The following is a 14744-nucleotide window of genomic DNA, read 5'->3' as shown; positions in this document are numbered from 1 at the left end:
TTAGTAATAATTAAAGTCAATGCCCAAAAGATCTCCACCTCATATGCCATGTGATACTCAATGTGACACCCTCTGTGTAAAACATGTTGGCCTCATGTAGCCAGTAGGCCTGTAAATACAGAAGAAAAGCCTGAACCTGGTATATCACCTTATATGGTTCTGAACCTGGTAATCTGAGGACCGATCAGCAGAAATCCCTGTTTCCACTGGTAGCATAGTCAGATTTCGCTGGCAGCAAAAAAAGCTGCCTGAGAAGTCTCAGAGAATCACTGGAAGATGAGTGGGATTACCAGAATGCCCTAGATACTTACAGTGCATCTCTTGGGATGTGTTCAAAATGGGGCAGAGCAGAACAAATGCTCCGTTTTCTGAATACTGGACATTTGGTCAGCTTCACAACATTCCCAGCATATACATAACTGGGGTCAAAGAATTGCTTCAAACATGCCAGTCTGCTATTTTTCAAGACCTCTATTGTGGTCACAATAACTTAGTTGCTCAAAAATCACCCCTGGCAATTACTTATTATGCAGCCATTAATGTTTGGTTATCTGTTTTTGGCATTTGTGGGACAGGAGCAACCCACTGTAACTACCACAGTCTTTTGCTCCTTAAATATAGAAATTCAAACATCTTTATTTATTCTCCATTTCCTTAGCATAATTCCACATGTTTGCTGGCACTATGGTAAGACATTGTTATTCTGCAGTATGGACTGCCTGCCAGCAGGTGGCAACACAGAGAGATTTTTAGATCAGGCCTACAGGATAGCGAGCTCATGTGCTCCCTGTTGCGAGGCATATTGTGGCTTGCGAAGAAAATTGAGGGGCTTGAAATCTGCACATTGCTTACCATTGGTTGGCTATCCTTGTCACTCTCATTTGCCTGCTTCTCATTTGTCTCCCAGCTTTCAATCTTGTGTTTGTCCCTCCCTTGCAGGATTATCTTTTTACAATGTCTTTGATTGGCTGGTATCGCTACTTCCACTGCTTACTACTTTTTTCTTTTGTGTGGAGCACTCCATTAGAATGCATGTGTTTTCGGGCTGTCTCCCTTATGTACATGTCCCACCCAGCACTCTGTGTTTTTCTCTGTTGCCCAACTCCTTCTATCCACCCCCTCCCTCTTGCCCTCATCTGGGTTCTTTTTCTCATTGCTCCTCCCACCTGTTGCTTCTCTCTTACTTTCCCCAAAGCCCCCATGTTGCTTTTGCTCATGTGCTCTCCCCCTGTTACTTTCGCACCCTATTAGGTGAGACCTATTGGCTTTGCCAATGCTTGTTTTAAAATCTGTCTGCTGTGGCATGCACCCCAGTGACCAGACTACTCTGTGCTCAGAATCAAAGGGAGCCAAAAACCATAACCCCTGTGATTCCGAAATGAGGTTATGATATGTTATATAGATTTAAGTAACTCTCTGTTGCCATTATATGGCCTCGCAGCAACGCCAGAGTACCGATACTTTCATGTCCTGATCTCAGGATTCCTTTCCAGACTCTAGTCTGACATATTCACCACAACTTGAGTATCCAACAAAGGTCCCAGAGGGCCAGGTCCATGTCAAATTTTTAGGCTATTCATATAAAATAAATGTATATACTATCAGTCTGAAAGGAAATAATTTACTTTGCGCAGGGCTTTAAGTGGGATAAAGAAACTGGGGGGGTCCCTCAAAGAGGCGTGGCCGGTGTAATTAATTAAGGGCATGGCTTAAAAACATGTAAACTAAAAATCTGTGCTTAGCATGGTGTGCCGCCCAACGTGTATTTTGTCGCTTCTGTCATTGCATCCAGATATATAACACAACAAGTAGCATTAAACCTAGAAGTCAGGACCGTTGGCTTTGTCAATGGTTGTTAGTTGCATAATATAAATAGCAACAACTATGACTTCGTTGTATAGATTATTGAAAATGCTTCAGTTGAAATGTTGAGACTATGAAAGAACTTTAACGAGTCTCTTTAAGGTTACATCAAAGGCAGTGAAGGGTAGTAACTACTGCAGAGGGAAGATTCTGTTTTCACCCTGAGGGTGAGGGTAAAAATGAAGAGCCCTGTAGGGACCAGTCTCAACGATTTGGGAAAAAGGGGGTGGTGATGGACAGAGTTTCTGAATGATGCAGAATACTCTTACCAAGTCAAGAGATCATGGTTTTAATCCATCACCGTTTTTTAGCTCACTGCACCATCCCAGCTCAGAACCTGGCTACATGCAAATTAGTCTGTACCTGTCCCAGTGCATGATGGGAACAGGGCAAACCAAACTACCAAGCCAATTCTTATACTGGGAAGGAAACAAGCTTCCGGGGACCGGTTTCTGGCATCACAGCCTTCATCGGCCCGGCTTGCCTGAATCCTGATGGTGCAATGAGCAAGGGACTCACGTCTGAGCATACCCTCCCACACTGAGTGTGGTTAAAAACGATTTGGGAAAAAGGGGGTGGTGATGGACAGAGTTTCTGAATGATGCAGAATACTCTTACCAAGTCAAGAGATCATTGAGACCAGTCTCAACAAGAGATCAAGAGATCATTGAGACCAGTCTCAACAACTGCTTTTTGGAACTGCCGGTGCTGAGCACCGACAGGACCCGGCCCACTTAAAGCCTTGACTTTGTGATTTTAATGAAAATCTGATAGAGCATGGGTCTCCTGAACCTCGCTTGGAAACCCGTTCCAGTCAGACTTTAAATCTATCTTACACTCTTAGGCTATTAAAAAGTCTGAATACAGAGCCAGAAGGGGAATAAAGGAGAACCATTCGAGGAGGCTGTACATCAGTACGTAGCTATGACATCACTAGACCCGGAAACCAGGCAGTGCAATCGAAACCAAATCCCGCTGGTTGTCCCGGGGGCGGGGCCAGGAGCAGCTGGCTGCGATGTTCCGCTCCACGTCAAACACAGACAGGAAACCACATGTCTGATATTGTAATGTTCGTTTGTCTTCCTGCCATGGCGACCCAGGCAAGCGGCCCGGGGAGTCTGCTTTCACTTACATGGAACACGGACATAAAACAAGAAAACAGGAATGGAACAGCCTCCGGCGTTCAAAGTGTTTTTTATCGGTTGCTTAGTAAATTAGCTCACTCATTTAATGCAAGAGTGTATGTCAAAAAGGAGGCACAATGGAGGTGGGGCACCTCCATTGTGCCTCCTTTTTGACAGGAAGGAAGCCTGGCACTAAAGAACATAGTAAGGTATGCCCACTACAGGTAAGTAAGGTGCGCCTTCAAGGTGGCAGATATAACGGGGAGTATGGAAACATGACATAGCCGAAGGAAGGCATGAGCAAAATTTAAATTAAACTGGTCAAATTTGGGAAAATCCCATATCTGTGTTACATGGAAGTTCTAAAAATTATGCGTATGCAAAGTGGTGTGATTTGCATTCACTGAATGTCAGAGTCCCGCGTGACATTTTTACAAGAAGTATGCTCTCAAATGAAGAAAAACTCATCAAGATAGCGGCAAGCGCTAATAAAATGTTGCTTGAAGAAAAAAATAACTTTGCACACTCCAGGGCACCTATTCTATAAAGAGCCGTGGTGGCACACCCGGGGGCACACATTGCAAGAACATCCAGAGAGTGGGCACAGCCTGGGGTATACTTTATACAAACAGTCAGCGTGGGCGAGGCACAGTGGTTAACCAAATTGGGCAAAGGGCCCTTCTTTTACCCTCCCAGTGGGGCCCTAATTAGAAACAAAAGTCTTCATGCACAGGACAGAACCTATTTTGGAGTTCTGAGCTGGTCAGTGTCCAGTGCAATGATGGAGTTCTGAAAGTGGACATTGGGGGACATCTTCATAAGCATCTGACTCCATTGACCTTGCATTCATTCTTGAGAGGGTCCCAAACCCCCAGGGTGAGCACTGGAGACCATAATAGTGGCTCTGCCTGGAGCAATCTTGCATTTTTTTTTTAATAGTGTGACAAGATTGCAAGTTTTCAAAGAAAGTGAATTTGTTATTTTACTAGTGCTGCGAAGGGAGGAGATTGGCTTCTGGGTGTGATACAAGTGCTGCGAAGGGAGGGGATTGGATCCTGGGTGTGACACAAGTGCTGCGAAGGAAAGAGATTGGCTTCTGGGTGTGATACAAGTGCTGCGAAAGAAGGAGCTTGGCTTCTGGGTGTGAAATAAGTGCTGCGAAGGGAGGGGATTGGCTTCTGGGTGTGAAAAAATGCTGCGAAGGGAGGAGATTGGCTTCAGGGTGTGATACAAGTGCTGCGAAGGGAGGGGATTGGATCCTGGGTGTGACACAAGTGCTGCGAAGGAAAGAGATTGGCTTCTGGGTGTGATACAAGTGCTGCGAAAGAAGGAGCTTGGCTTCTGGGTGTGAAATAAGTGCTGCGAAGGGAGGGGATTGGCTTCTGGGTGTGAAAAAATGCTGCGAAGGGAGGAGATTGGCTTCAGGGTGTGGTACAAGTGCTGCGAAGGGATGGGATTGGCTTCTGGGTGTGACACAAGGGCAGCGAAGGGAGGTGATTGGCTTCTGGGTGTGAAACAAGTGCTGCGAAGGAAAGAGATTGGCTTCTGGGTGTGAAACAAGTGCTGCGAAGGAAAGAGATTGGCTTCTGGGTGTGATACAAGTGCTGCTAAGGGAGGGGATTGGCTTCTGGGTGTGAAACAAGTGCTGCGAAGGGAGGGTATTGGCTTCTGGGTGTGACACAAGTGCTGCGAAGGAAAGAGATTGGCTTCTGGGTGTGATACAAGTGCTGGGGAGGGAGGGGATTGGCTTCTGGGTGTGAAACACGTGCTGCGAAGGGAGGAGATTGGCTTCTGGGTGTGATACAAGTACTGCGAAAGAAGGGGATTGGCTTCTGGGTGTGAAACAAGTGCTGCAAAGGGAGGAGATTGGCTTCTGGGTGTGATACAAGTGTTGCGAAAGAAGGAGATTGGCTTCTGGGTGTGAAACAAGTGCTTCGAAGGTAGGAGATTGGCTTCAGGGTGTGGTACAACTGCTGTAATCATGAGTGTCCTCGCGGATTTCCTAAAGGTAGTACAAATTAAGCACTCATTACAAGTGGCCCAGTAAATAATTTGCCTGAAAACAGCTAACATGGAATTACTAGCTGTGGTGTCACTACAACTAGTATTTATAAGGTACCCACACATTGTTTTACAAAGCTAATTCCTCCAAGTAGCACTTGGAGCAGTTTGTCCTCAGTAAAATCGCCAGAATAATGGGTTCAGATTTGGGAAATGACGTACAAAGCACCAGACCTGCAGATTTGGCACAACAACATCTTTTCCTCTGTGTCATTTCTAGAGGTATTGAGATGTACAGTGGAACGACTTGTCACATGCAGGAATTATTTCCCAAACATGTGGTACAAGTGCTGTGAAGGGAGGGGATTGGCTTCTGGGTGTGAAACAAGTGCCGGCGAAGGGAGGGGATTGGCTTATGGGTGTGATACAAGTACTGCGAAAGAAGGAGATTGGCTTCTGGGCGTGAAACAAGTGCTGCGAAGGGAGGGGATTGGCTTCTAGGTGTGAAACAAGTGCTGCGAAGGGAGGAGATTGGCTTCAGGGTGTGACACAAGTGCTGCGAAGGGAGGTGATTGGCTTCTGGGTGTGAAACAAGTGCTGCGAAGGGAGGTGATTGGCTTCTGGGTGTGATACAAGTGTTGCAAAGGGAGGTGATTGGCTTCTGGGTGTGATACAAGTGCTGTGAAAGAAGGAGATTGGCTTCTGGGTGTGAAACAAGTGCTGCGAAGGGAGGGGATTGGCTTCTGGGTGTGATACAAGTGCTGCGAAGGAAAGAGATTGGCTTCTGGGTGTGATACAAGTGCTGGGGAGGGAGGGGATTGGCTTCTGGGTGTGAAAGAAGTGCTGGGGAGGGAGGGGATTGGCTTCTGGGTGTGAAAGAAGTGCTGCAAAGGGAGGTGATTGGCTTCTGGGTGTGATACAAGTGCTGCGAAAGAAGGAGATTGGCTTCTGTGTGTGATACAAGTACTGCGAAAGAGGGAGATTGGCTTTTGGGTGTGAAACAAGTGCTGCGAAGGGAGGTGATTGGCTTCTGGGTGTGATACAAGTGTTGCATAGGGAGGTGATTGGCTTCTGGGTGTGATACAAGTGCTGCGAAAGAAGGAGATTGGCTTCTGGGTGTGAAACAAGTGCTGCAAAGGGAGGGGATTGGCTTCTGGGTGTGATACAAGTGCTGCGAAAGAAGGAGATTGGCTTCTAGGTGTGAAACAAGTGCTGCGAAAGAAGGAGATTGGCTTCTGGGTGTAAAACAAGTGCTGCAAAGGGAGGAGATTGGCTTCTGGGTGTGATGCAAGTGTTGCGAAAGAAGGAGATTCGCTTCTGGTTGTGAAAAAAGTGCTTCGAAGGTAGGAGATTGGCTTCAGGGGTAAAATCGCCAGAATAATGGGTTCAGATTTGGGAAATGACGTACAAAGCACCAGACCTGCAGATTTGGCACAACGACATCTTTTCCTCTCTGTCATTTCTAGAGGTATTGAGATGTAGAGTGGATCGACTTGTCACATGCAGGAATTATTTCCCAAACTGATTCCCACAGATTTGTTGCAAAATTACTGATCACACAATGTAATTTACCATTATTTACCGGCGCACAATGGATCAACCTGTAGTCCAGGGAAGGGCTTTAAGTGGGATGAAAAAACTGGGGGCGGGGGATCCTTCAAAGGGGGGTAGTCAATGTAATTAAGGGTGTGGCTTCAAAACTCGCAAGCTAAAAATCTGTGCTTAACATAGTGTGCCACCCAACTTGCATTTTGCTGTTTCTGTCATTGCATCCAGATATATGATACAACAAGTAACATCATATCTACAACAAGTGAGGACTATTGGCTTTGTCAATGGTTGTTAGTTGCATAAGATAAATAAGCAGCAACTATGGCTTGTATATACTATTGAAAAAGCTTCCACTTAAAACCCTGGTGACACCACGACAATGTTGCTGCTTCTGAGTTTCAAAAAGAGAAGGGAAATCTGGAGAGAAAAGTACTCTCTTTAAAGGATTTTCCTTGTGCTACAATGCTCACCTGGCATGCCGTAACTTCTCCACTAGTGAGAAGTGGGCAGTCTGAGCACGCACACATCGATGTCCTTGCTGTCACCGCAGTCCGGAAAAAAATGGACCACCTGTGCCAGCACAATACAGAGCTCGATAGGAACAGGTTTCAAGGGCCCCCCTTAAAAAACTGCCGGTGCTCAGCACCGGTGAGACCCAGACCACTTGAAGCCTTGGTCCCAGGTACTACCATACCCCAGTACTGGTAGGGCTTAAAAACAGAGAGGAGAGAGGGTGTGTGTGTTTCAGTCTGTGTGTGCACGTAAAAATCCTTGGTGAAATTCGATTGACACCTCACCATACCCGACTGAAAGCACATGCTCCTATTTACTAACAAATTATTATCATTTTGAGTTTTATATAGTGCTAGCTAGACCCAAAGGTATCAGAGTGTTTTACATGTTATGCGATAAAGTTATACAAGAGGTACATGAGGGGAAACATGTATTAGGGGGGTGTAACATCCCAAACACTTTACTCCCCTTGCTTTGGCTCAAACATTCAAACACCTCATCAGCTTATTTCCATCTTCATAACTCAAGCAACAAGAATAACTTTCCCAGGACCTCAGTACTTCAGGAGCATCCGCACACACGAAGCTCGCGCAGGCGCACATTACATCACCCGCCGTCTCCCTTCTCACTTGACTGCCTGCAGAGATACGTTCGCTGGCGTAGTGACGCGCACGCGTACCTTCAAGGTCGACGTCACTGAAGGTCGGCATGTCGTTGCACTCCTCTCCTCTGCACGCGCACAGGTAGAGCAGCCCGCCAGCAGCCTTTTGCTCCTTCAGCACACAGCGCTCTTCGTCCACGGAGTCCAGGGTGTAATTATACAAGGGCACGCTGGGGTCATGGCACAGTGTTTCCAAGGTCATGCCCTTATCGTTCTTCCGCCTGCAAATGGCAAAAAAAGAATCGCATCCTTCATGTTAAATAGGTCACAAATACATCCGGGCTTCTAACAATTATGTGAATAATGGACGTGCTCTCTTAATATCTCTTCTGCTTCCAGATTAGGGCCATGCACATTTTTTTCCACAGACGATTTAACATTTGAAATGTAATTAGTGGTAAGTTGAAGTTCGAAAACGTCTGTCCTCCTATGTGTATCGCATAAGCGCTTTCCCTTAAAAAGCTCTTACTCTTTTGTAGAATGTTATGTTATTTTATGCCATGTGATATTTTACAATTACCTGTAGAGAGCACGCGCTTCCGTCGAGTTTAATGGCGCTGTGCAGTGCAAACCCCGTTTATTGACTTTAAAACACACGCACCTGCAGGATACATTTCTCCTATGCTGCAGCACAATGTAAACAGAAAGGTAATTGCTTTACTAGTAATGAGGTGAAGAGCGAGTCACGTCTTTGTTCTCCATGAGTACCAAGTATGTTTATTATTTTTATGGATTCATGTTTGTTATTTTATTATTTTAAGGAATAGATTGGCTGTTTTGTCCAACATGAAATACGCATCTTTAGAGAAATAAAAATGTGCGTGAAGTATTTATAACCGACCACATAACAGGTATGGATCTCCGTGTATTTCTTACAAAATTTAGAAACATTTCCAATCAGTCAGGCGTGCACGCAGTCTCTTTTGAGACCTTTAATAATAAATAGAAAATACCAGGGCTTTGCACCGTGCACAGTTATGCATATCTAGTTTACACACGAGTGACCAACCACAAGGAGCAACCTTTGCTGTACACTGTCAAAACAGGAGCATTTTAAATATGAGTTGCTTCTGGGACAGGAAGACATATAGAAAGATCTGCAGGGTTGGGTGAAAGGAATGGACGATGCAGCAGAAATGGTAGATATTTTACACTTATCTACATACCTTTTATATCCCACATATGTATATCTTATTAGATGTATTCACAGTACCAGGTACTGCCACAGCATTGTAGAGTTGTAGAAAGTAGTAAACACCCACAAGGACCTGCTGGCCTTCAGAAGACTCCTCAAGACCTGGCTCTTCGACCAGTAGCTCCCCCCCTCCCCAGCGCCTTGAGACCCTCTCGGGTATGTAGCGCGCTTTACAAATGCAGTGATTGATTGATTGATGTATAGTCGTATGTAAAGAGACCACCTCACTCCAGGTAGTTCTAGACATTGCCTCCAGTCCTGAACTTTTCAACTCCAAATCTTCCACTTCAAGTGTGTCAGTTTAATTAGGTCTATGGATGCAAGACAGGACTACAACACCCAGAGTGCATTATGCTATCACACAAAAGTCCAAGACTGAAAAATGTGTCCGAAACGACTGGGAGGTAGGGGGGCACCCTAGTTCGTTGCTGTCTGCATGGTGGGCACATAAGTAGCTAGTGACTAAAGAAAACAAGTAAAGAGATCTCTTGGAGCATGAAGCGAGGCGTGATTTGGGCAGCAGGTCGCTACAGAGCAATCACATCTTAAAGTGTGTTAATGACCCATCTCTTTCCCCATCCAGTGGTGTTTGGGAGGGAATAAAGGGCAATGTTTAAATTAACTCTTGACTGGTTTAAGGGTACGTGTTCCTATGTGTGGGCTGCTGACCCCAGATGAAACCCGACTCAAGCTGTGCCACTCCTGCCTCACACCCTTCAAACAACCTAAGAATGCCTAGCTTCATGACTGTGACATCTCCCCAACCCTAAAGAAACTTCCAGCAACATAATAGAATCTTGGAATACTGAAATACATGTACAGGAAGTGTTTCGTCTAGGATGACACAATTTGTTAAAATTGGGAAAATTCCGACTTGAACCCCTGGAGCTCCTTGATTCCAAGACATCTGACTTTGCTACTGAACCACAGTTTCCGCCAGGCAAGCACAAGAGTGGGGGTAACTTGGAAGGTGATATACAGGGCAAGGGAATCTCCCTTGCCCTGAGGGAATCTCTAAGATCCTTTAGCATCATATGGACTAGTTGCTTTTGGAATGATGGCTAAAGTGGGATTGCTGAAAACACAGGCAGGCGAAAAGCAGCAGTTAATGTTTGAAGGCCTCCTATCCTACTTTGCTTGTATCATTTGTTTTTATGCCTATGCACTTCTTTCATGCATCCATGGTGTCACTTTTAACGATCAATACTTGAGTTTAGATGGTGTTACAGGAACCATGGAGTTGAGAAGATGAACCAATTGGGGTTTTTTCTCGAGACAAGTTGGTGCAGACAGTAGTCAGAGTTTGAGCCTGATAAAACCAAATGAGTCATGCATCCTTCTGACGTCATTAGAGCACCACTGAACATGGTAATAGCAAAGCTTGTTATTTACATACAAGCATATGACCTTCCACCAACTGACCAGACACCTACGATCCGCCTCCCTCTTCTTCGCAGACACGCCTCCCCCCCTCCAGATATGCCAAAACAACAGCGGGGAATGTTCCTTCTCACACCTGGCAGCCAAATCGTGAAACGACCTTCACCTGCACCTCCGACCGCCTCATGGCTCCAGTAATTCAGAAAAGGACTCAAAACCTGGCTGTTCAAATGAACGATCACCACGAAGCAGTGTGCAACTGCAGTGCCTTGAGACCCTCACAGGTGATTTGTCACGCTTTACAAATCCTTGATTGATTGACAGTGTGGTGAAGTAACAAAAGTGCCATATGGGGTGCTATATAGAAACAACTTATTCTAGTCTAGTTTGAATTGTAACACTGAATCTGCAAATAAAGTAATACGGCACTTTTGGAATACCAGCTGATTGGATGGCTGCTTCTCCCACATGTGCAGAAAACAAAGATGTCTCACCAGATAGCAACGCAGACTTCATGGCCCTTCGGACAGATGGAGGTGATTTCACAGGTACTGTTGCAGCGGCCCTCATTTTTGCAGGTAGATTCTCTCTCATCACAAAACTTGCACAGCTGACTCACTGCTATTGATCCATCAGGGTTGGATTGTCTGAAACTCTCTATAACTACACAGACAGAAAGAAGGGCTCAGAATGAACAGCTTTATTACATACCATTTTATCAGCTTCCCACTTAACTCTTTCATGCTATACTTTCTCTTGGTTACCTGGCTGACCTTAGTCCATTCAGTGAAGAGTTTGTCAGTGCTGATGTCCTTCTATTATTAAAGGAGGATGATTTCCTTTATAGGACGTGCTGGAGGCTGCTTTCGCTAAAGACTGCTTTAGCTATCTGCAGGCAGCTCAAGTCATTGGAAAAAACAAGCGCATAAAGAGAGAGCCATTGGATAATACTCTTTCTTGATGAGCCTTGTTAGAATGGGATTTCTGGTTGGCTAAGGCTTGCACCAAAGCCAGGCAGAAACCACCACTCTAGTCAGGGCAAGGGAGTTACATGCCAAGGTTAACCCCTGCTCACCCCCTTGGTAGCTTGGCACGAGCAGTCAGGCTTATCCCGGAGGCAATGTGTAAAGCGTTTGCGCAACACACACACACAGCAGCAACACACTAGGCACACCACAAAATGGAACTCCACACAAGGTTATATATAAAAATAGCCTTTTTATTATCATAAACACAGAATAGTAATCACACGATATACACTGTGCCAACTGGCACTGGGCAATATTTAAAGGGGATTATATACAGGACCGGGCCAATCTGGCCACGGTCAGAACTTTCAGAATGCAGGTAAGTAAATGCAAAATACGACCATTAACTACTGGCACCATAATGACCTCAGCATTATCACATTAGGCATAAAATGTATTTGGATAACGCATTACGCAATAGGCATCACAGTAGGCATCACAAGCATAAATCCCATGGGCAATAATTAGCATAAACACAGTGTGCCCCAATCGGGGGCACAACGCACTGAACCTGGCCTTCCACGGGCTCAAATGCCCTTCGTCCAAATAGTCCGGACCTAGCTGCAACTACAGCAGAATCCACAAGCGCGCCATTGCGCTGCACAGAGGAGTGCATCTCACTTCTACCTCACTCAGAAATGCCCCCAAGGAATGCTGCCCACTACTTGCGGTGCAGCTGTGCATTCAAAAATGTGGGCACTGGCACTCACTGTGCCAACTGCCCTCAAAAGGAAATGCCCCCAAGTTGCAGCTGCCCAGCGCTCTTGCAGGGCAGCTGTGACAAAAATGCGCAAATAAAGTCCGGCACTCACGGTGCCTCTTGGGCCCCCACTGGGGCTTCTCAACAAAATCTGCCCCCACGTTGCTGTAGCCCGCAACAGCGGCGCCGCTGTGAAGCAAACGGAACAACGGGCACAACTGTGCCTGGGAGCCCCACTCCGGGACTCTGGCACAAAATTGCCCCCACGTTGTGGCCGCCCGCTTTCCTGCGGGCCACTGAGGGAAACAGGCACTGTCACCACGGTGCCCCGTGAGCACCGACAATGCTCCCATCTGCCCCCACTCACCGGGCTGCTCCTCGCCGGGTCCAGGCATGACAGTGTGCCTCAGTATGCCCAAAGAGCTGGTGGGCGGCTTCTCTCCCCTGCACCGGCCGCTTCTCTTCGCTGCCGTCTGAGGCGGAGGAAAGCGGAAATGGAGCCCGCGAGGCTCCTCTCGACGTCCAGAACAGGCCCTGCCCACAAACAGGCAGTCCCGCCTGACTTCCTGTTCGCCGCTCCGACGCAGCAGTTTCTTTATTTGGATCTCGGGCCACGGCAGTGATTTCTAGCCAGCAATGCGGGGTGGGCTCCTGCTGAGTAAATAAAAACTAATGTGGGGTGGGCACCACTTCTGTTTAAAAATGTATAACGTGGGGTAGGTTCCCGCGCCGCATACGCCAAATGCGGGGTGGGCAACCGCTCTTCCCACACCCTGTGGGGAAATCCCACGTCGGGATTCCCTCGGGTATGATCGCAGCTTAGCGCTGCCAAGCCCTGTGTTCCTCTCTCCTCTGGGGGAATTTGAATAACAGCGCTCCCAGGCGCTATAAGCCACAAAGTCTTTGCCAAGGCAAAAGGAAGAGTCCTTGGTGCTGGGGAGACCCTAGCAAAGTGCAGCCAGGCAGGCCAGCATGCAGGGACCCCCAGGAAACAGCAGCTCGGTCCCGCGGTGGTTCCTCCTGGCAGAGGGTCCTCCCAAAGTAAGAACAGGAACAACAACAGACATGGGGTCACAGCTCCTATATTTATACCAATATTTCCTTTGTGTCACAGCACAGGGCTTGGGGATACCAGTCAGGACTGGTTTAGGGGGGGTTCGGAGCACTTTGTTTTGCCCAGCTCCTCTCCCCTTTGTCAGGTGGGGGCTCAGTGATCAGACACACCACAGGGGGCAGAGCCAGCATTGTACTAGGAAGCACCATCCCATTCAGAGTCAGGGGATTACTCCTCCCACCACTCTTCCTCCAGGTGTCCCATTCAGCCTAGCGCTGACTCACCCTGCCCCTCCTGGAGCCACCCACACCTCACCAGCCCCTGTCAATAACAAGCCAGACATGCATTTCACATCAGGCAGGCAGACACATAGCACACAGAAATGGCAACTTCTCAAAGTGGCATTTCTCCACCAGTCACCATAAATCTGCGCACACCGCTGTGCAGCATTTATTCTCACAAACTCATACATACTAAACTCGCCCCTGCACTCCTCTCATACCAGGAATTACCATGGACACATATCCCCCATGCATTCCTATGGGAGGGCAGGCCAATCTCACGACACGCACTCAGAGAGCGCACACACTTTACACTGGGCCACAGTGCTAAAGTGCCCAGAGGCCTAAAACCACCAACACTTTAAAGGGAAAAAGGCTTGGGGAAAGGCAAAAAGTTTAGCGGTGAACCTGCCAAAAGGGCCAAGTCCAACAAGCCTCTTATTGGCAGCTCAGCAGCTGATTGGTCAGCAGCTGCCTTGCTCAGCTTAGTGTTTCCACTGCAGTGCATTAACAGTGAAGTGTCCATGCATTGCAGTAGAGGTTTCTTGTTACACAGTTTTCTGTGCCTTGCAAAAAGCTCAGTTTAGACATGTACCATGGACTTTACATGGACTGGTTGTCTTTCCCATACAGAGCAAATGTTGCCAAATTCTTTATCCCAGGGCGGTTTAACTGTTGTAATAGTTCATATCTGGGATTATGCAAGACAGTGTTGTATGAGTTACAGGAAATGCAGACCTATGTCTGCTCCTGCAGGGACCATCCACTAAATGTATAAATGGTCGCCAAGCAGGCGGTCATTTATAATGCATTGGCAAGAACCGCCATCATGGTTTGGTGCAGGACTGTGTCAGCAGGACGTAGCCATGCACCAAACAGTTTTCTTTTGCATTTTCCAAAAAAATCCTGAAACGCGATTTTCTTTTTAAAAATAAAAAGTGCAATGCTCTCCTCCCCTTTGGAGTCATCTCCCATAACAGGAGGAGCTTTATTAGCATTTCCTTACCACCAGGGTTTGCATTGCAGTGAAGGACAGTCAAAAAGGACTATATTTGGGGAGAGGAGTTGGCCTAACGGCTAAGGCGGTCAACCTCGAATCTGGGGAGCTAGGTTCAAGTCTCGGCAATGACGCTGAACATCCTGTGATTCTGGGCAAATCACTTAATCTCCCCGTGCCTAACAAAAAAGAAATGTGTCATCATGTAACACAACTGGTGCGATGTAAAGCGCTCTGATACCCGATACCGGGTCATGTTCGCGCTATAAAAAAATCTATTAAAAAAATATATATATATATATATGTGTCCACCCTTCCCGATTGGGTGAGGGAACATATAGCCATTTCGCCAATGGACCTTATTCCGTGGGGCCGTCTGAGAGGATTGGCTATGAC

At 46.8% G+C, this 14744-nt stretch overlaps 1 protein-coding gene across 2 annotated transcripts in view; it reads right to left on the bottom strand.

Moving 5' to 3' along the window:
* TGFBR2 (transforming growth factor beta receptor 2) overlaps positions 1-14744 on the bottom strand; it is a 171968-nt gene that overhangs the window by 40857 nt on the left and 116367 nt on the right. For both annotated transcript variants that reach the window (XM_085630568.1, XM_085630567.1), the window contains exons 8-9: positions 10783-10951; positions 7732-7934 (exon numbers count right to left, since the gene is read on the bottom strand). In XM_085630568.1, coding sequence (XP_085486694.1) covers positions 7732-7934; positions 10783-10951 — 372 coding nt within the window. The remainder of the gene's footprint in view (positions 1-7731; positions 7935-10782; positions 10952-14744) is intronic.

This window comes from Triturus cristatus, chromosome 10, assembly GCF_964204655.1.
Source record: "Triturus cristatus chromosome 10, aTriCri1.1, whole genome shotgun sequence".
NCBI lineage: Eukaryota > Metazoa > Chordata > Amphibia > Caudata > Salamandridae > Triturus > Triturus cristatus.
The sequence above is the reverse complement of the archived record's forward strand: the minus strand, read 5'-3'. Positions and strand labels throughout refer to the sequence as shown.